General features: G+C 32.9%; 1 protein-coding gene across 2 annotated transcripts; it reads right to left on the reverse strand.

Moving 5' to 3' along the window:
- Positions 1 to 655: 655 nt before the first annotated feature.
- LOC106066493 (post-GPI attachment to proteins factor 6-like) lies at positions 656 to 27,109 on the reverse strand. Of its 2 annotated transcripts, XM_013225546.2 has the most exons (14): positions 26,614 to 27,109; positions 24,185 to 24,359; positions 23,124 to 23,322; positions 21,268 to 21,398; positions 18,648 to 18,895; positions 17,197 to 17,435; positions 16,345 to 16,556; positions 15,706 to 15,860; positions 14,237 to 14,415; positions 13,375 to 13,511; positions 11,941 to 12,076; positions 10,766 to 10,979; positions 10,001 to 10,028; positions 656 to 7,501 (listed from the first exon to the last, which is right to left on the reverse strand). In XM_013225546.2, exons 1-14 carry the CDS (start codon positions 26,792 to 26,794, stop codon positions 7,288 to 7,290), a joined length of 2,448 nt encoding a protein of 815 aa, XP_013081000.2. In that variant the 5' UTR covers positions 26,795 to 27,109; the 3' UTR covers positions 656 to 7,287. The 2 variants fall into 2 exon arrangements, with proteins under 2 accessions (XP_013081000.2, XP_013081009.2); XM_013225555.2 differs by lacking the exon at positions 10,001 to 10,028.
- Between the last annotated feature and the right edge of the window lie 122 nt (positions 27,110 to 27,231).

A 27,231-nucleotide genomic window follows, 5' to 3' on the forward strand; every position in this document is an offset into this window, starting at 1 on the left:
TTCTAGACTAACAAACAAATCTGGGGAATTAGAACTGTTAGAATTGTTTTTGTTTAGCCCTATTTCAAGCTTTTAGCTTTCTCAATGCGCTGTGATCCCATCACTTATCTGGACCAGTTGGGAAAATGGGAAGGAGAAAGAGATATTTGGGTGAATTTTTACTCTGTTCGCTTTAGAAAAGCATTTATAAAAAAAAAAGGGGGGGGTGTCCAACGGTCTCAGTTTGAACTCATGTCTCAAGTTGACATGCTGACCACTCTGCTCGTGTGGTGCCTATAATAATATGTAATTCAGCTTATTACAGCACTTCAGTCAAGTAAAATTTTTTTCCCTTGTTTGAGATACCAAACATAATAATTAATTACCAATCCTACTTAACTAATTCGTTAATTTTTTTAATTGACTCATGTTGTCAGGCAAAGGAAATAATTGTGGGAAATTTCATCTTGATCTGAGATTAGGTGACTTTTTACCAGACAGAGTGAGTTGAAATAAGCTTTGTAAAAAAGGGTGTAACTAATATTTCTTAGAAAAACTTTCCAAAAGTGACCTTGACCAGATCTTGACTGACAGTCTCTGTCTACTTTTCAAATTAAACAATTAGTTTTTTTTTGTTTTTTTTTTTTTTATTTATTAAACAAAGAAAAACAAGTGATAAAGGAATTTTGTTTAATTATGTTTACAGAACACAATTTTCAATAGAATACATGTGTACTCAGACACAGAGATTATTTGACAACATGAAATAGAACACAATATGAAGAGATACATTCATTGAACATGTCAATTAGTGTTTCAGTGTACCTTGGAGGAGAGGGATTTCACACTATATAAATATTCTAATTTAAATCATGTGTTTGGATTGGAACAAAATATTGAACTGTGGGTGCATCTCCTAATGACTTGGTGACTTTTTTACATCTCGAAAGACAATCTTTTCCCTTTGCAACTTAACTCTTTCTCTCCTAACTGGATTATCTTTTTCCTTTGCAACTTAACTCTTTCTCTCCTAACTGGATTATCTTTTTCCTTTGCAACTTAACTCTTTCTCTCCTAACTGGATTATCTTTTTCCTTTGCAACTTAACTCTTTCTCTCCTAACTGGATTATCTTTTTCCTTTGCAACTTAACTCTTTCTCTCCTAACTGACACTACCAATGTTGATTTGATCCCATTAAATTAAATTTTGGTTTTATAAACTTTAATTTGGGTTATATAAACAACATGCATTCTTTTATAATTATATACCTAATATAACATTTTCTGATAACAAACAAAAAAGTTATTGAAGTCTAATCATAACATGGTAGTGAAACACAAATGAGCAAAATGAATAATTCCATCGGAACATGGAAAATAATTACGGAGAGAAAGAGTTAAGAGATGAAGTGACCTCTCAATTGCTAGGGGAAAGCCTGGGGGGTAAATATGCGAGTGCTTGGCTGCCCACACGTCAATACTAGCCTAAAGCGACTATTCCAGCACTAACTGTTTCTATTATCATAAACTTTGCACATGCCTTTCAACTTAATGATTTGATCATTTTTTTAATTCACTGGGCTAGAGGTCCAGTTGTTTCCCTGACTGTAGTAGAAAATGTCCCAATCAAACTTCAGTCATGTGATCAAGGTATGTGATGAAATTATTGCACAGTTACTGTGATCATCTAGGAAGGTATCAAGTATTGTGATGGTGAGCAGAAAAGTCTGTAGTTGAATTATTGTGATCATTTGCAATATAAAACCAATTTGTTTATCACAGTTACAAATATATTTTCATTATTGACATTTGAGCTCAGAATGAGAATTGAAGAAAATTATTTTGTAAAAAGTCATAAATAAAATCAACATGAAAGACCAAAGAATCAATATTACATTAAGTTATTACAAATGAAGCATACATGACAAAATAATTATGATAGAGACTCTTTAAAACTTCTTTGGGGTAGCCAACTCTTAAAACTGCTTTGGGTAGCCGAGTACTAATCTAACTGATGGAAGTGACCTGTCCTCACTCCCCTCCCCTAATGAATGAACCACACCAGTATGTAGACTAGATAGCACTGAGCAATCTTAAATGATGATTGAATGACATAGTATCATGATAATCTACATTAAATTAAAGGGGATATTCCCATAAAGACTTATCAATGCATAAGGCAAGGAATGTCCCGCTATCTCTAGTGCATTATTTTATTGAAAGAGTGTGGCCAGCACTATTATCAATTATCTTTTGACTTTGCTCAGCTAAGGCCAGGTACTCTTTTCTAACAATTTTTTTTTTTCTAATTAAAAAATAAACCCCCTAAACTTGACCCTTGTGAAGAGTAACCCTAGGGGCCTAGGACTTTATGGACATTGGGGTAGGCCTAGGACTTTATGGACATTGGGGTAGGCCTAGGACTTTATGGACATTGGGGTATTCATATGTAGGCCTAGGACTTTATTCATGTCGTGTATATTTAAAGTGAGTCTGTTCAAAATTATAAACTATGGCTACCCCACAAAAAAAGAAAAGAAAAAGCAAAGCAAACACAACTATAAATAAATATTAAAGTATCTACTTAAATAATAGCACAAAAAAAAAGTTTTAAAAAATTACTTCCTAATTTAGCCATTTCCAAATTTTATGAAATCTTATTTTTATTTTCTGACATTCCTTCGGATATGAAGATAATATAAGGTCCTAGCCCTGACCTCAAGCAGGACATCAGCGGATGAAAGTGGGCTGGATTAAACTATGGAACATGGTGATCAAAGTCCCAAGTGAACACCATATGACCAGGCAGCTATCCAGGAAGGCCATAAAATAAAGTATTAAAAAAAAGCTGATTTTAACTAATAGAATCAAGTGGAATGAATAGAACCATACCAGAGACAGCACAAAAAAAAAAAAAAAAAAAAAAAGGAATCGCTTAAAACAACAATTAAAAGACAATATAATATGAAATAATAACAAAAGGCATGGCTTAAAAAAAGGTATTTGACAAATAATCCTTGTTTGAAAGTCAATACAATTACCAGTCCAATCTCATGCTGACAAAAACCTTCAACTGGTTCATAATTCAATTATGGGATAATTATTAAGATAGGATTGGATGTATTAGGACAATGCATTGACATTTGAAAGATTAGAAAACTATCACAACATTTTGAGGGTTATGATTTGGAATGTTATAGTTTTTCATATAACAAAATGCAGTCATCAAGACCCAATTATTACTGTTGTATTTGAAAAGTAATTTATTTCCGACATTTCATACTTGACCTAATGCTGATATGTATTCAGTTTAAAAATTTAAAAATTGAGATAATGAGAGAGGATTAAAAAATGACCAATTATTCTTGAATACCAGGTCAACTATTGGAAACTGTCTAGTACGGTATATCTTTAAGAATACATGAAATTATTTTTGGTTAACTCAATAACAGTAGAATTATGCCACTTCCTGCATATGTCAAGTACCTATAAGAGCTGGATGAACCAAGGGATACCCTATCAAATCCCATTCTTCACCAGGATTTAAACCCAAGACCCCTTGGTTTGGAGGCCAAGCACTTAATCACTCAGCCGACTATTCATTGTTCCCTAACAGTAAATTTTCAATTTAGAATGCCCCTATACTATGAAAATAAAGCTGAAAGGATAGACCCTGGATTTGGAAACACTTCAAATTTACAGTCAAAGTAAATAAAAATTTCCAACAACTCTAGTGATATTTTTGTCAATGTGTGACAATGTTAGTAGCCAGAGAACTACAAATAGGAAAGTGGCATAGCTAGGGTAGGGGAAAGGGAGGGGGGGGGCAAATACACAAGGCCCTTAAGTTTTGTTTTTTTTAAATTAAATATTATGCCACTGCCATGTAATCTTGCCATTCCCATGGAGTCCAAACTACTAGACAGCATTGATCTACCTGATGTTACGGCTGTCTTTGCTGCGGATATGAACTGAGATTTGTCACTTGTACATTATCTTGCCAATAAACAACAGTAGTAGTCACTAAAAGATTGATTATTTTTTGTTAAATTTTAGTAACAATACAAACCTTAAAAGTCACCCTATAGCATAAAACATGTTTCTACACATGAGACTTGAACAACTCAGACAACCATTAAGTATGCCCTACCCATTACACATTAAAGAAAATAGATCATACTAAAGAATATGTTCTCATAGCCTCCATTAAGTTTGTTAACAAGCACTATACAAATTAAATAGTATTGTTATTAATACTATATTAAAATACAAAATAGAAGCAAAAAAAAAAAAGAAAAAAATTAAATTATTATCACATTGACATGGAAAACATTATTTTAACATTGTACAGAGTACAATAAGTCGATTATACTTAAGACAATGAAATGACTCTTAGAAAACGTTCCAAGTTAAAAAGAATTCAAAAGATAAAACAGTTCTGCTGCTCTTGGTAGTGGCTCCATAAGTCAACAAGTGAAACAGTTCAACTATCAATCAGGGAAGGGAATGTTTTATAGGACAGCGTAATGAATGTTATGTAGGATAGCATAATGAATGTTATGTAGGACAGCATAATGAATGTTATGTAGGATAGCATAATGAATGTTATGTAGGACAGCATAATGAATGTTATGTAGGATAGCATAATGAATGTTATGTAGGACAGCATAATGAATGTTATGTAGGATAGCATAATGAATGTTATATAGGCTAACAGAATGAATGTTATGTAGGATAGCATAATGAATGTTATATAGGCTAACAGAATGAATGTTATGTAGGATAGCATAATGAATGTTATATAGGCTAACAGAATGAATGTTATGTAGGATAGCATAATGAATGCTATATAGGCTAACAGAATGAATCTTATGTAGGATAGCATAATGAATGCTCTATAGGCTAACAGAATGAGTGTTATGTAGGATAGCATAATGAATGTTATATAGGCTAACAGAATGAATGTTATGTAGGATACCATAACAAATGTTATATAGGCTAACAGAATGAATGTTATATAGGCTAACAGAATGAATGTTAGGATAACACAAACAAGACAATAGAGTTTCTTATTACACATTACCAGGCTCCTGGTTGAGAATCACATAGAATGCTATATTGGATGACCAAACAACATTAGAATAGTCTTCTCAAAAACTGATATTGAAATACACATACAAGTTTAAATGGGACTGAGCTTTGGACTATGTACCTGTACATCCAAGTCAAGAGTACATTACAGGTAATGGTCATTTTCATCTGTACATAAATATTATGTACACAGAAAGTAGGCACTAACAAATGTACAAACCACACACCACACAAGATAAACAATTCAGATTATGAGGTCACAGTGACATTACATACAGTGAGACAGTGAAATATAAACAGCCTTTAGCCCAATGGTTTTGAAAAGGTCAAATCTGGTTGTTTGTTTTTAATATTTAAACAGCTATTATTCTAAAATAAAACAGCCATTACTCAGCATTTATCATTAGAATTTCATCAAGTATGTCAAAGCCCATTCATTAGTCACTCATCAGTCACCAAGTAGTCACTTTTACAACTTCTGAAAATGTTCACTTAGGGATGATAAACTTTAACAACTTCTGAAAATGTTCACTTAGGAATGATACAGCTTTTCTTTTAAGACTATTAGTTCACAATTCATTTTGCTTTAAAGGGATCAAATAGAGTATGCTGTAACCAAGACCTAAATGGCTGAATGTATGTGTCCCAGTGTTACATCATAATGTGATGGCATGAAGGCAGAGAAATAGAAAAGGGCCTTACACTGTACAGAAATGTTGAAATTTTCATAAATAATTACGTTCTAGAAATGAGTGCTAAAGCTAAAAACAACTACCGACTAAGTTATTTTCTTATGTTAGTAGAGGAGTTTGACAAAAATGCAGTATCATTTGAATTCACAAGCACTACATTATCTTTCTCTATCTATATCCTAATGAAATCAAGAAATACAATCACTTCATAGTATTACCCTCACCGTATTTTCGCACATATAATCCACGGGTAATACAAGTTTTTACAACCAAATGGCAGCTGTGCAAGATATACAAAGTTGCGGGGTTTACAAAATTTATTTTACTCATAAACATAGCTTAACAGAAACTATGGACATACAGGTGGGTCTTTTATACCTCCTATAGTTCACTGTGTGGTTGTGAACTGTAGATTGGGAAGATTTATGAACATTTCATTATAAACCTCAAGAAAGCAAATCGTACTGATGGGCAGAGACTCTTTAATATACCAGTAATTAATTGTGACAAGTTTACAGCAAGTGTGCTTTGCACATGCGTGTCATATAAGGATTGTATATTTTAAATTTTTTTTTGTTGTAATTTGTGCGAGTTATACGCATATGCAGGTTATAGGAGCAAAAATATTGTATGAGAACCTGCTATGCAGACTACTATATTCTTCAATACAAAGATCATCAGAGATTTTAAACAGAACATACATCCCAGAAGTGTTCATTTCAAATGTATCAAACTATTTTTAAAAGTATAATGAATTATATTGAATTATATTGTAATCTAAACAAGAATATTAAGTTAACAAAAAAGAAAACTTTAAATTTACAAAACATAACCAATAAATAGAACCTCAGAGTAGCAAAAGTTGGAACTATAGAAGAAAACATTTTGTAAGAATGCACAATGAATAGACATCATTCAGTGAGGAAAGAATGGCTGGGTATGCAGAAGAGAGACAACAAGTCTTGTGTGGGTTGACTCTGATTCATATGTCTAAATATAATTAACTATGTTTTTTAAAGTTTTGCACCTGTCATGTGATAGAATACTCAATTAAAACAAACAGAAGAATGAGCCTAATGGTAGTAGAAACCAAACTATCAATAACTTTAAGCAAAAAAAACAACTGATTTTATAAGACTACTATTATAATTGAAAAGCATAAAATGTTAGGCTTAAGTCAAACATCAAACTTGTTAAAACTGGTTTCATATAATAGTAAATAAATATGTCTCTGTGGATTTTTTTTTGGATTACATATGATAATGTTGAATGTGAACCACACACTCCCAAGAAGTTTGATCTATCTAGGTTTAAGCATAACTCTTAATTAAGCTGTTAAATGTTTCAATTTTTTTTTCATCTTTCTAAAAAAGGGTTCTTTATGTCTCTTAATATATTGATCTAGGCTAACAGTGTGAGCCCTTTGATCCCACATCTCACTACAGATACTTAACAATAGGAGTAAACAGCTATACAAAGTTCACATAAGCCACAAAAAGTCCAGTAATCCTTCTTTTGTAGGCCATCACTGGTCAGAGTTATGCATGCTTTCAAGGGATGAGCTTGTGGTGCGGGGACTATCCGTAGTGCAAGGACTGTCAGTAGTGCGTGGACTGTCAGTAGTGCGTGGACTGTCGGTTATGTGAGAGCTATCAGCTGCCTGAGGGCTATCATTTGTGGGCAGGCACTCAGACAGTTGAGGAACATCAAAGGAAGTGGTGTTGTTAGGAGGTTCTGATCTATTAATGAAACAAAAAATATATACTTAAAAATTCAACTAACTAGTATGTTATGAATCATTCACATTTCCCATACACATACAAAAAGTGTTCTAAGTAGAACAGGGGCAGAGCATATTGCATAAAATATTTTTTCAAATATGAGTGCTAAAGCTTAAAAAAAATCTTTGTTTACATTTTTGCACAAATATCAACACTGTCAATTTTTCTTTAAAATTTAGGGCCAAATAAAAAAACTTATAAATATTTGCAGCAAAACAAATGTTAAAGTGAAAAAGATTGGCTCATTTCTATAAGTCATTTCAAACAAATATTATGAGAAATTATAATTTTAACATTTCTCAAAAAATTTATTAAAAAATTATAGTTTGATAAAATTTAACAAATAAATTTGAATATATAATCTAAATTTTTGTGTTATTAACAAATGTAAATTAAAAATGGCCAAAACATATTTTGAGTTTAATTTTTTTCACAAAACACAATATGAAACATGAAATGCAGAAAACATAAAAATATTTATCAAAGGTATTTATTTTAAGTATCATAAATAAAAAAAAAAATGTCACTGTCAAAAAAGTCGTTTAAAAAAATAACTTTGTCCCATGAAATGTTCAAGTTTCTATTCCTGCCTTGAATAGATTGTGATCACTAGTATGTAAGAAATGTTTAGTGTTTGAAATTAACATTCCATTGAAGGAATAAAGCAATACTCTATCCCCATATAGCAATACTCTATCAGTATTTATAGCTGAAATATATATTCAAATGTGTTCACTCAATAAATAGCTATAAGATGCTAAAACAGACAGGCCTCTGCTTAAAAAAATAGTTTTAATTTAATCTAGAACATAAACACTTCCTTTAAATAAAAGACTACATTAAATTAAGCCTGCTCCCAATAGGTCACTATATCAAACAGTAGCATAGAATAGAAACTGAATCACTTTACATGATGAGGTTGAAACAAACATGAATGAAATTAAATTTAAAAAGTTTCAAGTCTATGAGTGAGACTGAGTGCAACGGGGTTAAAGAATTGAATCAACATACAAAAAAAAGTTGACTGAAAACAAAAATGACAACGAAACAAAACTACAACAGTTCTGATGCTTACTTCTCTGTTTAAAATGAATTATTTAGACCAAGGATCAATGTTTTAGAACCAACAATTAACTAGCACAAAATAAGCGATGATCCCTAGATCTCTTCTCTCATTCACTTTGGAATAAATGTTCCTTAAAAAATCTCATCATCAAAATGTTTCAGTGCCTCTAGGATAAAAACAATGTTCTCTGACTTGGCTTTGATTCGGTCTGCAAATGTAATAGAGAGTAAACTAAGGAGTTGAGAGATATTTACCTGTATCTAAACCCATATAGTCTGTGTTTTTTGGGGGTCTTAATATGGTATCTTGTAAATGGATGACAAAGATATAAAGATGAACTAATGGATTCAGGCTATTATCAGGATATAAGATTGGAATAACCTTCCTGGGAGAACAGTACCAGGGAAAAGAAGAAGAGGAAGAAAGAGAAAACCACATCAAAGCATGGTCAGGCCAGTCATTGAAAGTCAAGGCAAAAGACAGAGAGAAATGGAGAAAAAATGGTCAAAAGATTAAGTGTGTTGCCCCAACAGTCCAACCACCCAAGGGAGATATGTATAAATATATACTGATAAATTAATGTACTGATATAATCTGATATATGGCATAGAACAATTTCTTTAAAGAAACACATTTTAAGATGAATATTTAAACCCCTCTCCCTCAAAGCTATGGTCTGCTGGCTTCAGTGCATGGACCAAAGGTTTGGAACACACTCCCCAATACATTCAAGAAGAACATTAAGACCTATCTGTTTAAAACTTTTTTTAGATTAGTGTGTCATTTTAGCCCTCGTGTTTGTATGTATAATGTTAACACAGTGCCTTGAGCCTACATTTTATTTGTTAACAGTGCTCTATAAATTAAATTATTATTATAGTAGTAGTATGAACAAGAATACAAATATTGTTTAAAGTCTAAATATATATAGAGATTTGTGTGTGTGTGTGTGTGCACGTGCGTGTGTGGTGTGTACGCATGCGTGAATGTGTGCGCGCGCACACACTGTGTGTATAAGTCTGAGGACTAACTAAAAAATGGTGTAGTGAAATAAAAGAAACAAAAAAAAAGAATATTTATTAGAAATGTTTATAAAAAATTGCTGTACATGAATATATTTTTTTGCCAAAGAGTAGACTAAAAGCTAGATCAAATAAAAGAATAATGCCATTAAAACAACAACAACACACACACACACACACAGAACAAGCAATGGTGCTGATACTGAAAGTCAAAATGGCTAAAAAGACTACATAAAAATGCACACATCAAAATAGAGATTTGAGAAATAAAAATCAAGAAATATTACAGAGTGTGTCTTGAGTAAAAAAAAAAAAAGCAGGTGTCAAAGTGCAGGAATACACAGAAGGAATAGAAATGAAATACTCAACTCTACCAAGTCCTGTTGGCCAGAGTGAACTAGAGAGAAACAATTGGTTAAGTTACACCCTTATATAATGTTACATGCAAGCCTGGTGAAATATAGTTGACAATAACACAGCTTAGGTAAACCATTATAAGTGTTTTCTTTGTACTAATGGTTCTGAAAGTAAATCTGGTTCATTGTAATCTTTACTTGGGGTTGTTGGACTCTTAAGATCAAAAGGAAATTATTATGCACTATAGCTTAAACCCATTCCTCAGCTGTAGGGATTAAAATCAGGAATCAATCTTCAGAACTTCATGTTGGAAAGCTACAAACTCTACCTGAACTTAGCCAGCTGTACATTGTGCTTGGCTTCTAAACCAAGAAGTCCTGGGTTTGAATCTCAGTAAAAACTGGGATTTTTTTAATTCTCAGGATTTTTAGGACAACTTCCAAACCAAGAGGTCTAAGGTCAAATCTAAGTGAAGAATGAGATTTTGAATTTTCTGGATTTTTAGGTTGCCCCTAGGTGGTCCCAAATCTAGTGGATACCTGAATTTAGTTGGGGAAAGTAAAAGTGTTTGGTCAATGTGCTGGCCAAATGACACCCTCGTTAACCTTGACCATTAAAACAGAAAACCTTTGAATCATCTGCCCTGTAGATCTGAAAAGGGAACTTTACTTTTTACATTTATCTCCTGAAATTTCTTTTCTTTCATTAAAATTAAAAAAAACGACAGTTTATATTTTCCTATGGAACATTTATCCTAAAGAATCAAAAAGTACTCACCAACTTTCTTGGGTGGGTGGGGAGGCAGCAAGAAACATATACACAAGGCAACACACACGTGCCAGAAGCTGTGAAGGTATTTGTAGTTCTCTGTGGTCTCTAAGAAGATGAAGACTGAGCCCCCAGTAGCTGCTAAGACACACCCAGGGAGAAGAAAGAAAGCGTAACGCTTCCAGGACGGATACAGCTTTTTTCTCTTATACATTTTTATACCCTGAAACAAAGGAGAAACATATTGAAAGGTAGGACACTGAAATTTATAAAAACAAAGATCATAAATAAACCATTTAGCAAAAAAAAAATAATAATTGTTAATTAGATGAATAATATTTTCTATCTGAACTTTTTATACAGTAAAAATATTTAAGGTGTTTACACAAAAGTAGTGGAAACAAAGGTAAACTAAAATGAGCTTTTGTTCCTTTTTCAAAAAAAAATTTTTTTTTTAAAGGAAAGTTCTTCTCTTTCATATAAAGAGGGCTATGAAAAAACTGATGTTTAAGTTCAGCTGCTTCAAACACATATAAAAATGCAGTTATCTTTTAGATTTTCATTTTCCTCAACAAATTTCAGTTGCCTACAAATAGAGCTGGGTGACCCAATAAAAGGCTAAAACTTGTATCAAGAATATCAATATCAAAGCATCCAAATTTTTTAGCAGCATGCCAATTCAAGTGTAAACTTAATTTTACCTCACTACCAGTTGGCATTGATAAGTTCCGAAGAATTTTTTTTTGTTGCTTCTTTTTTTTCATTTTGATTATCCAAAATATTTTGTTAATTAAACAATTTTTTCCCAATGTTTTTGTTCTTTTTCAAGAGTCATGAAAAACTTTTAATCCCCTGGTAATCAAACATTGAAAAACAGTTAACAACCTTCAAGAACCTGAGGTTAAATTCGCATCATAAGGGAGGCATTGAAGTGGAACGCACAAGGCAAGAGAAAGAGAGGGTATCCTAGAAGCACCTTGCCACGCAAACTAGAGGAACAAGATGGAAAGGATGGCCCAGGAAAAATAGAAAGGATGGCCCAGGGCCCAGGACAAATAGAAAGGATGGCCCAGGACAGGGGACTATGGAGATCTATTGTTGGCGGCCCATACTCTAATAGGGGTGATGGACTGTAAGTAAGTATCAAAGTATTAATGAATCTTAAGTTAGATGCTAAAACTTACCCAAGATACTCCAATAAGAACAATACCACACAACAGTGGGACGATTATCATACAGACACTCCGCCTATCATACACAACACCCACAAATATAAAAAAAGCACCAATAGTTTGCAGTACATGAGCAAGCCTTAGAAACCTGTTAGTGAGGGAAGATGTTAAAAGTAGGCGTATTGTTAGTGGCTAGAGTCATTGCTGAAGTTGTTAATATGTAAGTTGTGATACTATAGTATGCATGCTGGATTAGAAAAATATAATTACATTTTAGTCAGTAAATACATTTTAAGTATCTTCAACATTGTCAACTTTTAGAAGTTGACTTAATAACCAGATAATCTTTCCTATAAAAAAAAAATGACAAGTTTATTTCCTTTTTTTTATTGATAAACTATGTGTTACAAATGGTATAGATTATCAGCTCAAAGCTAAAACTGATTCCAAAATTAAAAGAGATAGCTCATACAAAAGTAAATGTCCCAAAAAAAAAATTAGTTTTCTATATAATATATAACTCAAAGAACATAATTTGTTATTCAGTTAATTGAAAAAATGTGTCTTGGACCTTATTCAATGAAATGAGAGAAATCTGAAGTTAATTGGAAAATTAAAATACATCTAATACAGTATTAGAAAACAGGCAGTTTAAAATCTCCTGTTACATAATCTATTTAATCTGAGCCAAGCCATTTTAAATAAAAAAAAAAAAAAGACTAAGATATTATTGCACTGTAATTTTGTTACAGTATGTTACATTCTTAGATGAACTTGTATTTTAGTTATAATAAAACAGTGTCAATATTAGTTTACTGAAATCTTTTCAGGCATCCAGTTTAGGAACAATCATAGAAAGTAAGTCATTCAATGATAAGACCAATATTGTTGACAAAGTTTCTTTCAATTATGAACAGCTTTAGCTCTGAACAAAAATGTCTAGAAAGACTTTTCAATGGTATAAATCTTCTCTTAAGACAACACTAAATATAAGTAAGGCATAAATATAGTTTATTCTATTGTAACAATTGTTATAGAATTAAGTGTAGAAGTAGTAGATAGTAAATGGTTCATATCTATATTTTTCCATCATTCATAAACAAAGGTTGTTAATTTTCATTATAACCATGATACAATTATGGAGAGTTCTATTCTGTAGGCTACTAGAAACTCTGAATCCCAAAGTGTTCCTATCTTCATGCATAACAATTTCTCAAAATTCTGAAGTTGTTTTCTTAATACTTTTAATACTTGTTACAAATTTGGCTCCAATATAAAGGGAGAAAAAAAATTAGGGTCTGGCATAATTAGAAAGAGAAAATAGTAATGTCCCTTTGCTTGGAATTCAGAGTTTTTAACCAGGCTACCAATGTTTCATGCAGAGTTAACACCCATAAACCAACTTGGTCATTATTTCCTGTTTAGAGAGGAGACACTATGACTTACCTAATCTGGGCCATAGCTATTAATGTATACCATATAGAACAGTAGGAGCCAAAAAAATCTGAGGCTTGCAGAACTTCGTATGAGGCTATACACAAGCGGTAGAGAGCAAGTCTGTCTCCGTCACAGGCATGATAAAACTAAGACAACAAAAAGAGTTTAAAAAAAAAAATTTTTTTCACAAGAGCCATGAGAAGAACAATAAGGTCAGTTATATCCTACCCTCCCACAAACTCACACATAAATAGCATTCCGTGAATTGAGGAATAAACTAACCGACTTGGCAGGAGAAAAATAGGGATCTTTCTAGACTTCTGTAATCTATAACATAATTTTGTATAGTCTAGATCTAACTCTAGACATTTTATCTTGTTTTGAAAATTGTTCTATCAGTATAGAATAGTAAAAAAAGTAAAGTTCCCCTTTCAGACCATGCGGTCTATAGGGCAGATGATATTAAGGTCATCTGTTTCTGTGGCCAACAGTTAACCAGCAGGGTGGCAGCTGGTAGTTGTGCTGGCCACAGGAAACCCTGGTTCATCATCTGGCCTATAGATCACAAGGTCTGAATGGAAAACTTTACTTTCGTATGACTAAATAAACAAAGTCACTATATAGACCTATGCAGTAATAAAACAATATCCCACACTCATCCTTCTGTAGAGATCCCACCAGCTGGAAGTTCATTAAAATAAATTTACTTTCACATAATCATCCTTATTAAATTTAAGCATTTGCTGCTAAATATTTTTAAAAAATACAAACAAAAAAAAAAGTACATTTCAATCATAAAAAAAAAAAGATAACATGCAAAATACATGTAAACAGATAAATGTTACACATGTGTTGTGAATGTTTGACTTACTGTAGAAAAGAACATGGTATAAGTGTAGACACATGCCTCTAAGATAAAACGACGTTTCAGAGCAATGATGATGGCAGGCAAGAAAAACAAGTTGGAGAGAGTTAACAGTAGAGCTGCGACTAATTGAATTAGGACTGACTGAGCTTTTATAGGATCAGTACATGCATAGCCTTGATAGTCTGTGAAGATGGAAGAAAGTCCAGTAACCGCAGTGCTAGTTAAATCATAGCTCACAATTATAGGAACATAGCATAATAAAATACTCAGCAAGACCCACAGAAAATAATTAAACTAGAAACATTCTATTGAAACTAAAAGGAAAAAAAAGCTTCTTATTCCATAAACACAAACAGAAACTTTTTAATTTCATGAGCAAATCTAAATGTGATAAAGATTCTCTTTACTATGTCATAAAAAAACAAATAACATGGTTGAAATGTTCAATACAAAATGATATACAAGGAAGAGTAGTAGGTAAAAATATTATCTCCTCTAAAAATATTTTTATTTTGTTTGTAAGGGGTAATGGTTAAGGTGCAATAGAATTTACAGTTTTTTTTTGTTTTTGGTGTGTAGAAGTTCTGATGTTAGGTTACAATTACCAAGCAACAAGATCAGGACATTCATTAATGTAGGGTGCACTCAGGGTTTGCAAAAATTTAAAGTTATAATCAAGTGAAGTTCAGGTCAACTATTTTTCTACCCAATAATTATATGGGCATTAAATGGTAATCACAAGGGTCAATTGCCTTTTCCCCAATCAAACAGGAGGAACTATGAGAAGATCTCAAATCAGCTATTTCTTTAGCCAGTAGTTTACATAGGCGTTATATGGTAAGCACAAGGACTAACATACTTTTTAAAATGAGGTTAAACTAAAAACATAAACCCTTGATAGAGATCACAGTCTCTATTACTTTAACACAAGCCCATCAGTCAAATGTTTTTCCAGCACAAGGATCAACTGCGTTTTTTTGTACATCAAAATTAGGATTCAACAGGAACTATGAAATGTCCTCAAATTATTTAAGGAAAACACAATCTCCAAGGAACATAGCCTCATAGGTCAAATGTACTACGAAATGTCCTCAAATTATTTAAAGAAAACACAATCTCCATGGAACATAGCCTCATAGGTCAAATGTCAGAATGTCATAGGTCAAATTTTTTAGAATTGATTCTTGTGCTGTCAGGTAAAAGAAATAATTGTGCAAAATTTTGACTTAATCAGAGATAGGGTGTGGGAGAAATAACGTATACAAACTTTTTATCATACAGACAGACATATATTCAGTTGATATAAGCTTTGTAAAAACTAAGACTTAGAACAGTGGAGCTATAACAAGGCCACAATCCATTTAATATCATGTTTTTTGTGTGTGCTTATATTTTTAAAACTGAATTAGGGGAAATGGTGGTAGGGGCATTGTATTGGCCCCCCTCACTTCTTTTCTCTCCATATTTTTTACCTGCATCACATTTACAAGCTGTAAGAACAATGCGATGTGACCCCTGGCCTATAAGCTTGCATTGACCCTTGCTGGAACAGCCATTGTCCAAACACGGTTGTATCTCCAAGCTAATTTCTGCAGTGACGTTTGGTGGACAAACTACTGATTTGTCACTGGACAGAGAATATACAACAGATTAGATGTATTGATGGTCCCTATACATGTTAGTATAACAAGATTATACTTATGCTAAAAGGTTAAATAAGAGAGAACTCAGGCTAAGTTTTAAGTGTTTAAAATTATCTTTTATCTTATCTTATAAAATACAGAGCTTACTACAAAAAAGAAGATGTTTACACCCTATGCATGTTCCTAGGTCAATCTAGTCATGCATGTTAACCAATGACTTAAATTCTGCCAAGTCATTGGTTTTCCTGGCTGGCTCAGGCAACCCATTCCATGCTCTAATAGCACTAGAGAAGAAGGAGCATTTGTACGAACATATGGAATGAGGAATGTAAATCTCCAGGATAAGAAGATCAGAAATAAAAAGTATTTATTTTTCATCACAAGTAACAAACACTAACTCATTGAAAATGTAAATAGTTTTCAATAACATCATGAGCATAATAAGGTAAAGTGTTTAAAGTTACTTACGTCCCTTGTTCAAAACACTGTGTCTGAAGGACTACATGCCAGGTACCTGCTCTCGGATACGGTACATACTGGACAATCTGAGAAAAATTCACACCTGTCACAGTGCGGTTGATGACAAAGGGCAAGCTTGTACAAAGGTCAAATGACCCATTGAAAGATGGCAAGTGGTTGAAGATCAAACCTCCACAGAGATGCATGTAGGTGGAAAGACCCTGCAAATGATCAGTAACAGTGATGAAAGAACAATAACTTGTATAAATCAAAGAAATAATAGAATATATGAAGTATATTGCTTTATTTTTGTAAGAAAGGTTTTGTCTTATCTTATATAATACAGACGTCACTTCAAAAAAGAAGATGATTACATCATATGCTACATGCATTTAGTCATGCATATTAACCAATAACCTAACACCCATTATATTATTTACTGTCTGTTAAATTAAAAGCCCTTGAAAGATCTTCGATGAATTTGTTAGGTCAGTTGGGTTTACCATATTAAATGAGAGTCTAAACATTGACTGACTACTTTCCACAACAGATCCTAGGTACACATTAAAACTGGGTTTATGTGGTACACTCTTACACCTCACATTAAAAAAAAAACAGCTTCCACAAATATTTTGAACCTGGGAAATTTGTCCCTGCAGCCAAAGGATAAGTAATTGACAAGCCAAGCAATCTACCCAACACCTAGAGCTAAAAATGTTTACATTGAGTTGCTCCAACTCTGTGTGACTACATGTCTAGTCTGAAAACTACAAAGCAAGGAGTAGAAATCTGTAGTAACATATTGCACAGTGTGGAGGCTGTATTTGTATGCCACATGTATACAACTTACACCAAACTTACATAAATGTATTTGACAATCTGCAGCCTGAATTTCAAGGTGCCTCCTATGTCCAGTGGGTCTTCTATTAAAAATGGCACAACAACCAATGGGGCCATGGTTAGATTCAGCTTATTAAAGGCAAATGTATTTGAGGAAATGTAGCCAAAGTAAATATTGTAGGTCTCAGGCACATGCATTCTATCCAACAGTGATAGAGTTTTACATTGGGAAACAGTAGATGACTTCCAGTGAACACATCCTGAAAAGAAATAATCATTATACTATTTAATTTAATAATAAGATGGGTAAACCTCTAGTGATACATTAACCAGCATTACATCCTTTCATAAAGAAATGTGAATCAGAGAAGATATAAAGGTTCATGAAGTGGAGTTGTCAACTGTTAACCAGAGTGTCCAGTGGACAGACACAAAAGATTAAGGTACCCAGTTGATGGACAAAGAAGAGACAAACTTATGAGAAAATCATAGTTTCCATGATGACTCAAACCTATAACCTCCAACTTGGTAGCTAACTGCTCTACCACTCAGCTAGATGTCATGTGCTCATATAGAGGTGGCTGGAAAGTCATAGGATGTCCGAGCCTCAAATAAGATTTGAAGACACCAATCTAAAATCAACTTCATGTTCTATCACTTCAGCCATCACAATTCAAGCAGTAAGAAATAGCGGTACTATGTGTGGAAATAGCCTCATTTGTATTCACCCAGATAGAAGCATACATCACTTATAAATAACCATAAGTATCACATTTAAAAAACTTTCTCACTTCATAAAAATAAGCCAATAAGCTTTCTCAGCAATGTTCACACTCAAAGAAAATGCCAGTAATCTGTTCTTTGTTTACACTTTTGATTTTTAACATCCCTTTTACATTCTTTAAGCAATAAAATCAGTAAGAGAGAATAAGAAAGTGATATGAAGAAATGTGGTGGTGATATAATGGAAACTACAGAGAAACCTAAGGAAATGAAAAGAGAAATAATGGGCAAGATTTGAAAAAAAAAAAAAAAAAAAAACAGAGCTTGCTATTCATGGCTGGGCCTCCATGTATGAAACTCTCCACCTAGCTTAACTGAAAAAATAAAGATTAACTCTAACTTTAGGATTATGGTTAAAATAAAGTTATATCTTAAAATTTGAGGTTAAGAAAAAATAAAAGAAGTGTTTATAACTTTTTGCATTAGCTACAATTTAAAGGTTAAGATTATCCTCACCATCATTATCACTTACAATATACAGAATAATTACACTATTAATAGAATAAGAATAGCTCTGAATCTTACCAAGAATTTGGTTTCAAATGTTAACACTACAAAGCCCTTCCATTAAAGGTAAAGAGTAGCTATATCACTAAAATATGTGATTTTATGTAATTTAAAAGATTAAGAATAATCGTAACACATTATTTCAATACTTATGTCAGACATATAACCCCTCTGAAACTTACCATGGACAACTACAGAAAAAGTGACCTGCTGTGATCCTTTCAGGCCAATGTATTGTATCTCTATGAGTTGAATGTCATCCACATTTGGTGATTGCACATGCATGGAACAGTTTTTGACGTCCTGACAGTATTCCAACTGGATGCTGTTCTGTAGAGAGGGGAGGTAAGATACTGTCACGTTACACGCCTGGGGGACACATTTAGTTATCACAATATCGAAGCCGTAGGTTGACTGCGGTAGCTTGAAACTGGGTAGAGAAAGACAAAAATGGAAAAAAAATTCTTATATTCTAAAATTATTTACTTTGATGAAATATAAAAGGCATTCAGAATAATGTGAATGACTCCAGCTTCATATTTCAAAAATGTCATAAACCTAGGAAATTAAATGTTATTGTTTCACATGTCAACCAACTATCCAGCCCTGAGAGATCCCCAAAGGTTGAATTGGAGATAGGTTTTGAGATAAATTATGTTTGGTTGTGAAATGCTTTACATGTTTCAGTTTAGGAAATTAAATGTTATTGTTTCACATGTCAACCAACTATCCAGCCCTGAGAGATCCCCAAAGGTTGAATTGGAGATAGGTTTTGAGATAAATTATGTTTGGTTGTGAAATGCTTTACATGTTTCAGATATTCCTTTAGAGTTGAAGATAATTTACTTCCGAGTCTAACCCTGCAGCAGGACGTTGGAAGATGGCAGCAGGCAGGGTATGAACACAGGACCATCGAGAGGTCCGAACAACAGTTCAGAGCACATACCACACAACCAGACAGCCATCCTGGTGTTCTCCAGTTTCTCACTATGGGGGGAAAAAAAAAGGTTCAATATCAAACAAAAGGATGGGGAAGGGGAGGTGAAAATTTTTTTTCATATACAGCTGATTTTACATCCGTGAAGTTTCCACACTCCAATGACCACAAATGAAAATAATTTATGGTGCAAATAGTTTTCAAACACAGTTCTGTCTCTCACTAAACATTTTTTTAAAGTTCCCATTTAACATTAAAAGAGCCCAGGAAAGGAAAAGTTTTCTGACTACTAGTTTATAAGGGGTCCAAGTGTCCAGCCTAGCTAATAAGTTTGCTTACTTTCCCCTAGCTAGGAGCTGAGAAGAGAAATAGAAAGATGTAACAAGTTGTTGGGAACATGATAAATGAATGTTGAGAAATTTGGTCATAGGTCATAATAGAATGCAATTTATTATCTAATGATTAACATCAAAGTATTTCATATGACTATAATTTCTGTTGTTATTTTTATTTGGCCTGAGCGAGCCAATTATCACTTTAAAAATACTTTGCACAGGCTGCAGGCAATACAGTATTTTATATAACTAGCCTACAAATATTTGAAAAATACAACAAAAAATATGAGGGTTCAGAAAATGTCACATCGACCAGCTGATCAAGAGGTCAAGTTTCAGTTCAAGTACATTTCTGTGAAGTGGCTACTTGGTACAGTTTATTTTGAAACAAGAATTACAAGTGGCCATTGTATGTCAATAAACTACAAGCTAACAAGTGAGTTCAAAGTCTGGACAGAAATTTCTAGCCATGTACTCTAGTGTACTTGATCTAGAAAACAGAATCGGAGAATTTAACCAGAGAATAGAATCAGAGAACAAAATCATAGCAGAATCTGAGAACAGAATCAAAGAACCGTTTGAATAACTGTTCTATTTCTAAAGAGGCTATATTACTTGATTTATATTAATCGGTTGAAGTTATAAATATCAATAAGAAGAAGAACTCGTGACGAGAAATAACATCATCTCAAGCCAGCAGACTCACAACCTTCCCAATAGAACTGACTACCTCTCAACAGTAGCCAATTAATAAACAGCAAACAAGACCAAGTAAGATGGTGCTGTGTAATTGTTAGAATTTAGTTCTTTAGACTTGAACTAACACCAAGAGGAAACTGGTTAAGAGGCAAAGCAAAGGGAAACAACTGATACAAAATATTCAGGCAACACCAAAACAAACCATGACCTTTGGCACCCGTGAAGTAGTTGATCCCCATTATTTCCTGCAGTCAACTCAGTTTTCAAGGGTTTGAGGGGGGGCAATTTTCAAGAGATAGCCACTTCACATATCTCCATTTGAGGCAGATCCTGGAATACTACACACTTGAGCTACAATGGCTACAACTTATGCTGTCCAGAACTGCTGTGTGAACATACTTTGTTCTCGTGATCAAGGTTTACGTAAACAACTAAAGATGACAACATGAAACAAAGACTTGAGATGCTAGTTCAAGATGAGAATTTTCCTTTTTTTCTTTTTACAAAGCTTATATCAACTCACCATGGGCTAGAGAAACAGATGACCTTTACATCATCTGCCCTATAGATCGCAAGGTCTGAAAGGGGACTTTACCTACTTTTACTTTACTATATCAACTCACTCTGTTTGTCTGTCTGTCAGGTAAAAAATTTGTACACATTCTCCTAGTTAAGCCAATAATATGAGCCTCCCTCGCTGCAGATTACATATGTATTGAAACTATTTTCCTATGCATTCTCCAAGAGAAGCCAATCTTATAACACTGCCCCCCTGCTATATACTGTGGACAATGTATTAGGCACAGAAAAACACTGAGCAAATCTATTTACCTAAACATTTTCCCTGATGAGCCAATGGTATGAGTTTGTACAGTGCCATAGTCTATGTGTGTAGCATTCACCAAATCTCCCAAAGACACTCTTGACATGATAGAATAGTAACAATTTTTGGAATCAATACCCTGAAGAGGAAAATAAAAAAGAGCAAAGAAGCTGAGACGAAAGTTTACCATAAGATAAATACTTTTCTTATCTTATCTTATAAAATACAGATGTTACTTCAAAAAAAGAAGATAATTGTGTCCTACACCTGTCCATAGGTCCATCTAGACATGCATATTAACCAATGACTTAAACTCTGCCAAGTCGTTGGTTTTCTGGCTGATTTCGGCAATCCATTCCATGCTCTAATAACGCTAGGGAAGAAGGAGTATTTGTACAAATTGGTCCTAGCAATGGGCAAGACGTGGGGACAGTTGGAGAGACTCTCCCAGAACAGAGACACCTAGAGGAGCCTGGTTGTTGGCCTTCGCCCCAGAATAGACCAAAAGCAGAGATGATTCGGAACAAGAAATGTGCCTTTTTATTTGCATGTTTCTGAGTATTTTATTAGGTTTTGTTTTTGTATTTGAAGGTTATGGTTCAGTGTTTTGTGTATAATTGCTTATTTAACTTTTTAGTCTTCTATCCTAAAGATTCTCAAAATTTAACGATTTTACTAAAGATGCTACAGTCTAAGGGGGTATGGTGGCTGAGTGGTAAAGTGCTCATGAACTGAGAGGTCTCAGGTACAAATTTCAGTAAAGGCTGGGCTTTGAACTTGAGTACCCCAGAGTCCAACCAATCTCTAATGGGTATCTGACATTAACTGAGGAAAGTAAAAGCAGTTGGTTGTTGTGCTGGCCACATGGAAACCCTCATTAACCATTGTCCATAGAATCAGATGATCTGCTTCATATATCACAAAATCTGAAAGGGGTACTTTAGTTTACCATTTACAGTCAAAGGTTGTTAGACTGAGCTTTTTCATTTTCTATAAATTTATTCTATTTTAAGTTTCAGACATTTCTTTTGGAAAGATAATTATTTGATCTTAACTTCAAACTTTTACCAGAAGATGTCAGTGAGTAAGTCTCACTCAAAGCAGTTATTCCAATCTTCTAGCTAGTTCTAAGTACATAAGGTAATATCTGCTTTGTAACAACATTTAAGTTTTTCATTCTATGCTTATATTGAGCTCCAATAATACTGAAACAACTAAATTAGTTGCAGAAGTTCAATGTAAGAAAATGTGTCTGTTCATGACCAATGATATTTTGTGAACAATATAAAGAACAGCCTCTTTGCAGTGGTTTTGGAACTAGGTTGACTTAACAACTTAGGTATACTACATTTGAAATTACCAGGAGTTCTAAATCAGGAGCTTTCTTAAAAGAAGGCACTTTTCCTAAGTAAATGAAAGTCCTAAGGCTAAATAGTAAATAGGAAGTAATGACAGAGGGGAAGTGTTTGCTGCAAATCCTTGAAACCTGCTAGTGGCAGGGATTGTAAATAGGGTTTTCTAAAACATCAAAGCCATCCCCCACCCTCCTTAACTTAGACTGAGCATAATCTTACTTTTATTTTGAAATGGAGATGAAGCTGATCAATCTGCTTGTCACATGACATCCTTCTTAACACTTTGGCCAGAAAATCTTAAACTTCACCACAATTATGTAATGGACCACAAAATCTCTAAGGATAGTTTATTTACTTTTACATAAAACTTCCTAAGTTCACTTCAGTGAAAAACAAACAAAAAAATTGACTGACTAATTGTTGGAAACACAGAATTTCCCCCAAAAAATCTTTTTTTTTAGTATAATAAAAACAAGCCAAATTAGAATGCTAATAGAAAGCTCAATTACCTTTTGTTTGATTTCATTAGAAATATAGTCATCATATGCTATGATAAACCAGTTACCAGGTAGAGGTCTGACAACAGTAAATGAAATTTGGACATCCGGGTTCATTTCTAGAATAAATGTTGGGTCTGTCGTTATAAAGTTTGATGGGAATGTATTCTCTGTTTGGTAAACCAAAGGCAGACCAGCATGTTGAATTAAGCTTAGAAAAAAAAAAAGACAACTCATGTTCAAAATACAATACAAAAATTTTTTAATTACAAACAGTGGATTACTTTTCATTTCAATCAATCACTGAGTACCGGCACCTATGTTTTTACAAAAAAAGCACTGTACAGAAGTACTTGGTGGAAACAGTTTTCCCAGACCCAATATCTGAGCCACACGTGAAGACCAGAGGCTATTTGAGACACATGCCTTTGGAAGTATTTTATAGGTAGTAGAGTGCTTTCAAATATATTACTTAGAAATCTATTTTGATGTCTTGGTATTTAAACAAATTAGCTCTGATAAACCAGCAGCTAATTAGATGCCTATTGCAATAGGGTAGTTAATATGTCTTGGTATTTAGACCAATTCACTCTAATAAACCAATATCTAATTGTATTCTTGTTTAGATGAAGGAATAAGAGACTTCCACATTACAAAATTGTATCATTTAATCCTTCAAGGCAAAACAATTAATATACAGTAGAAGTTCATTTCAATTATAGATTTACAAAAAATTGATTTAACATGAAGCTTGAAACAATTTGACTGACCCCACTTATTGTCTTCCCTTGTATTTAATCCTCACTAAAATTACCTTCTTTAATAGACAGGAAAGAACCAGAATCTTATTGAAATATTTACCTTTTCTTACCCCCCACCCCCATTATTTTTCAAATATAAAGATCCCTACTTGTTTAAAGTCCTTAGTAGTTTGATGTTGTTTTCAAACTGTAAACTTATTGTTTATACAAGCAAAACAACCTTGACACATCTTATTACTTTACATTGATCTTAGCCATAACTGTTTACTTGTTTGTTCAAAACTGCTAAATAAAAAAACCAAATGAACTCACATTGTGGATGTGTAATAAGGACATTCTTGTTTATTTCTTGATATTCTTATAGTGAAATTGATGTGCGATAGCCCAGATTGTACAAAGTATTTCACTGGCACCACATCGCCATAATAGGTATAGCCAGAAACTTCAGCTGCCAAATTCATCTCTGTGTTTGCTGACACACTTATACCTGGGAGTTCGATAAATTTAAAATGCTTATTTATAACACCAATTAACATATCATGTGCAGTAATTCAGTACTGTCTGGGTGCAGAAATAATGCTCCTATGTTAAAAAGTCCTGATAATAGATTGGATTTTAAAAAGTAAAAGTTCCCCTTTCAGACCTAGCGATATATAGGGCAGATGATGTTAAGGTCATCAGTTTCTTTGGCCAATGGTTAACCAGCAGGGTGTCATGAGGCAAGCACAATGATCAACTGTCTTTACTTTCCCAACTAAAGTCAGGTACCCATTAGAGCTGGGTGAACTCAGGGGTGCCTTAACACCTGAAATTCAAAATCCCAGTCTTAATCCAAGATTCAAACCCAGGACAGCAGGTTTGGATGCCAAGCATTTAACCACTCAGCTACCCTGCCCCCAAATGGGATTTTGACCAGAGCTAAAAAAGAAAATTCAATTAAGCTTCAATAGCTACCTGGCATTAGAAAAGAAAAGTAAAGATACTTGGTTGGAGTTGGTCAGATAACACCAAAATACCTTGCTAAAAGTTTACCACTGAAAATGTTTTAATAATTCTACTATATTTCTTAATGAATCATAAGATTTCAATAAAACCTGGCCTTTTTTTTACATGTAATTACAAATAATGTATATTAAGCCTAATATAATTAAGACTAATAATGTTAAAAAAAAAATTTATATTAAGAAGGGAATTTTTCTTTATATCTCCTAGTAATAAAAACAGAGAAGCTGTGGTCAACTGGCTAAGGGAAATATATGTGCATTTTAAATAGTTATAAGCCTACAATATTATCATAAATGATGAAAAAGAAATGAAGTCAATATTTTAATGCAACAATATATTACATTATTTCCCTTATTTTTTTATTTCATCAGCCTCGTAGTTCTTTTTTTTTTTGTGAGCTATTTCTTAAAAAAAACAAACAAGCAAAAAAATAAATTCTTTTTCAAAAAACAAAGCTTATATTAAGTGTATCAATTAGTTTGGATCAGTCAATTGATTAAATTTCTAATAAGCCTCAGACGACAATCTATAAAGGGAACTAATTCAGCTTATACCACCCATTTCAGTCAAGTTCTATTTCTTTCCCATGAAAAGGGGACTAATTTATTCTATACCACCACTTCAGTCAAGTACTATTTCTTTTCCTTGTTTGAGATACCAAACAAAACAATTTATTACAAATAGTTAATTAACTAATTGGTTAATTTTTTTAATTGATTCTTGTAATGTCAGTAAAAGAAATCTTGATCCGAGATTGGGTGTTGTAGAAATAATGTGTACAAACTTTTGGCCAGACAGAGTGAGCTGATATAAGCTTTGTAAAAAAAAAAAACACTTTCATATGTATTATGTAATGATGTTTTAAAAATTACACAATCATATTTGATTTAAACCTTAAATTGAAGTTCTTAAAAATTGTATAAAATCTTTATTATTTTCTTTCTACATTTCATATAACATCAAAAAACAAGCAAAATATTAAAAATCCTTTTTTTGTTAAAAAAAAAAACTTATCAAAAGAGGAAGAGCTCTATCCTTAAAACTAGGCTACCAATAATGTACACGTTATTTCCCTTATTCGATATCAAACTAAACAATAAATTACCAATAATTAATTAACTAATTGATTATTTTTTTTTATCAATTTGTGTTTTGTTATACAGGCTTAAGTGCACACTCTAATATTCAGAATTTCATACTAGACCAGACAAGAGTTACCAGTAGTCAAGCAAAAGTATATACATATATGTCATTTCAAGAAAATTTGAAGAAAATTTTGTTTTGTAAGAGAAATATAATATATAGGCCTACTTAAGATAATAATTTTTTTTTTTGTTGTTTTACAGCCTATGCTTTACATTCATCAATAAAATTTTATGCCTAGTTTTTGAAAATTGTTTAGAGCTATGTCTTCCTTTTTTATGTTTGGGTTGGCATCTGATTTAGTAACCCTAGTCCTAGAAGTGGAATATATAGCCCTACTGATAATCATTTGGCCGTTGGGACCCTGGTCATTGAGGTGAATAAGATGGCATCTATAATTTCTATTCTAACAGTATAAGTATCTAATTATAGTATTATACATAACATATTAAATTAGATCTAGATCTATGTATATAGTTACTGTATAATATAGTAAAATTAGTATTATTATATAGATCTAGACCTAGATTAGGCTAGATATCTATAGACATAGATCTAGACTACTTTGATAAAAATGAAACTAAAAAACCTACAAAATATGATAAGCATAAGGGATATCCTGAAAGTTGAAGTTAAACAAGTGGCAGTGGCAGTGTTACTATTGTAGTTCCATATTATCCTTATACTTTTCAGAATCCAGTCCATTGTCATGATTATAATATAATATTTATTATCATGATTGATATTATTTATTTTAATATTTATAATTATCATGCAGATTACATTATATTGGCATTATGATTATGTCATCATTATCATGATTGTTGATGATAATCTCATCAATGAGAGGCTCAATAACTCAATGAAGTCAATGACAATGATGATTGATCATTTCATGGTGATTTGAAACCTCTTAATTAAGAGAAACTAAACATTTAATAAAAAGATATCATTTTGAAATATCAGATCTATTGAGTTCTAGATCTACATTAGAAATAGATCTTGTCTACAATGTCTACATCTAGATTTCTAGATCGCTAAACCCTAGACTAGATTTTGTACACAACCCCGTAGCTACAATATTTTGGTATCGAGTTGACAAAAGATAACGCTTTTATAGAGTGACTTCCCTTCTGTTTACATCACTCACTGGGCTATATAAATTATAAATCATGATTGTTTTGGCCAAACGTGAAGTTCAACAAAACACT

This window comes from Biomphalaria glabrata, chromosome 5 (assembly GCF_947242115.1).
Source record: "Biomphalaria glabrata chromosome 5, xgBioGlab47.1, whole genome shotgun sequence".
NCBI lineage: Eukaryota > Metazoa > Mollusca > Gastropoda > Planorbidae > Biomphalaria > Biomphalaria glabrata.

Bases quoted from the DNA above. Each gene is read 5' to 3' on its own strand.
- LOC106066493 (XM_013225546.2), bottom strand. From the start codon at position 26,794: ATGATAATTATAAATATTAAAATAAATAATATCAATCATGATAATAAA. The intron at 24,360-26,613 runs GTAGGTTTTTTA...TCGAACTCCCAG, and splicing joins CCTTATGCTTATCATATTTT to GTATAAGTGTGTCAGCAAAC. The intron at 21,399-23,123 runs GTAATTGAGCTT...TTTCCTCTTCAG, and splicing joins CTAATGAAATCAAACAAAAG to GGTATTGATTCCAAAAATTG.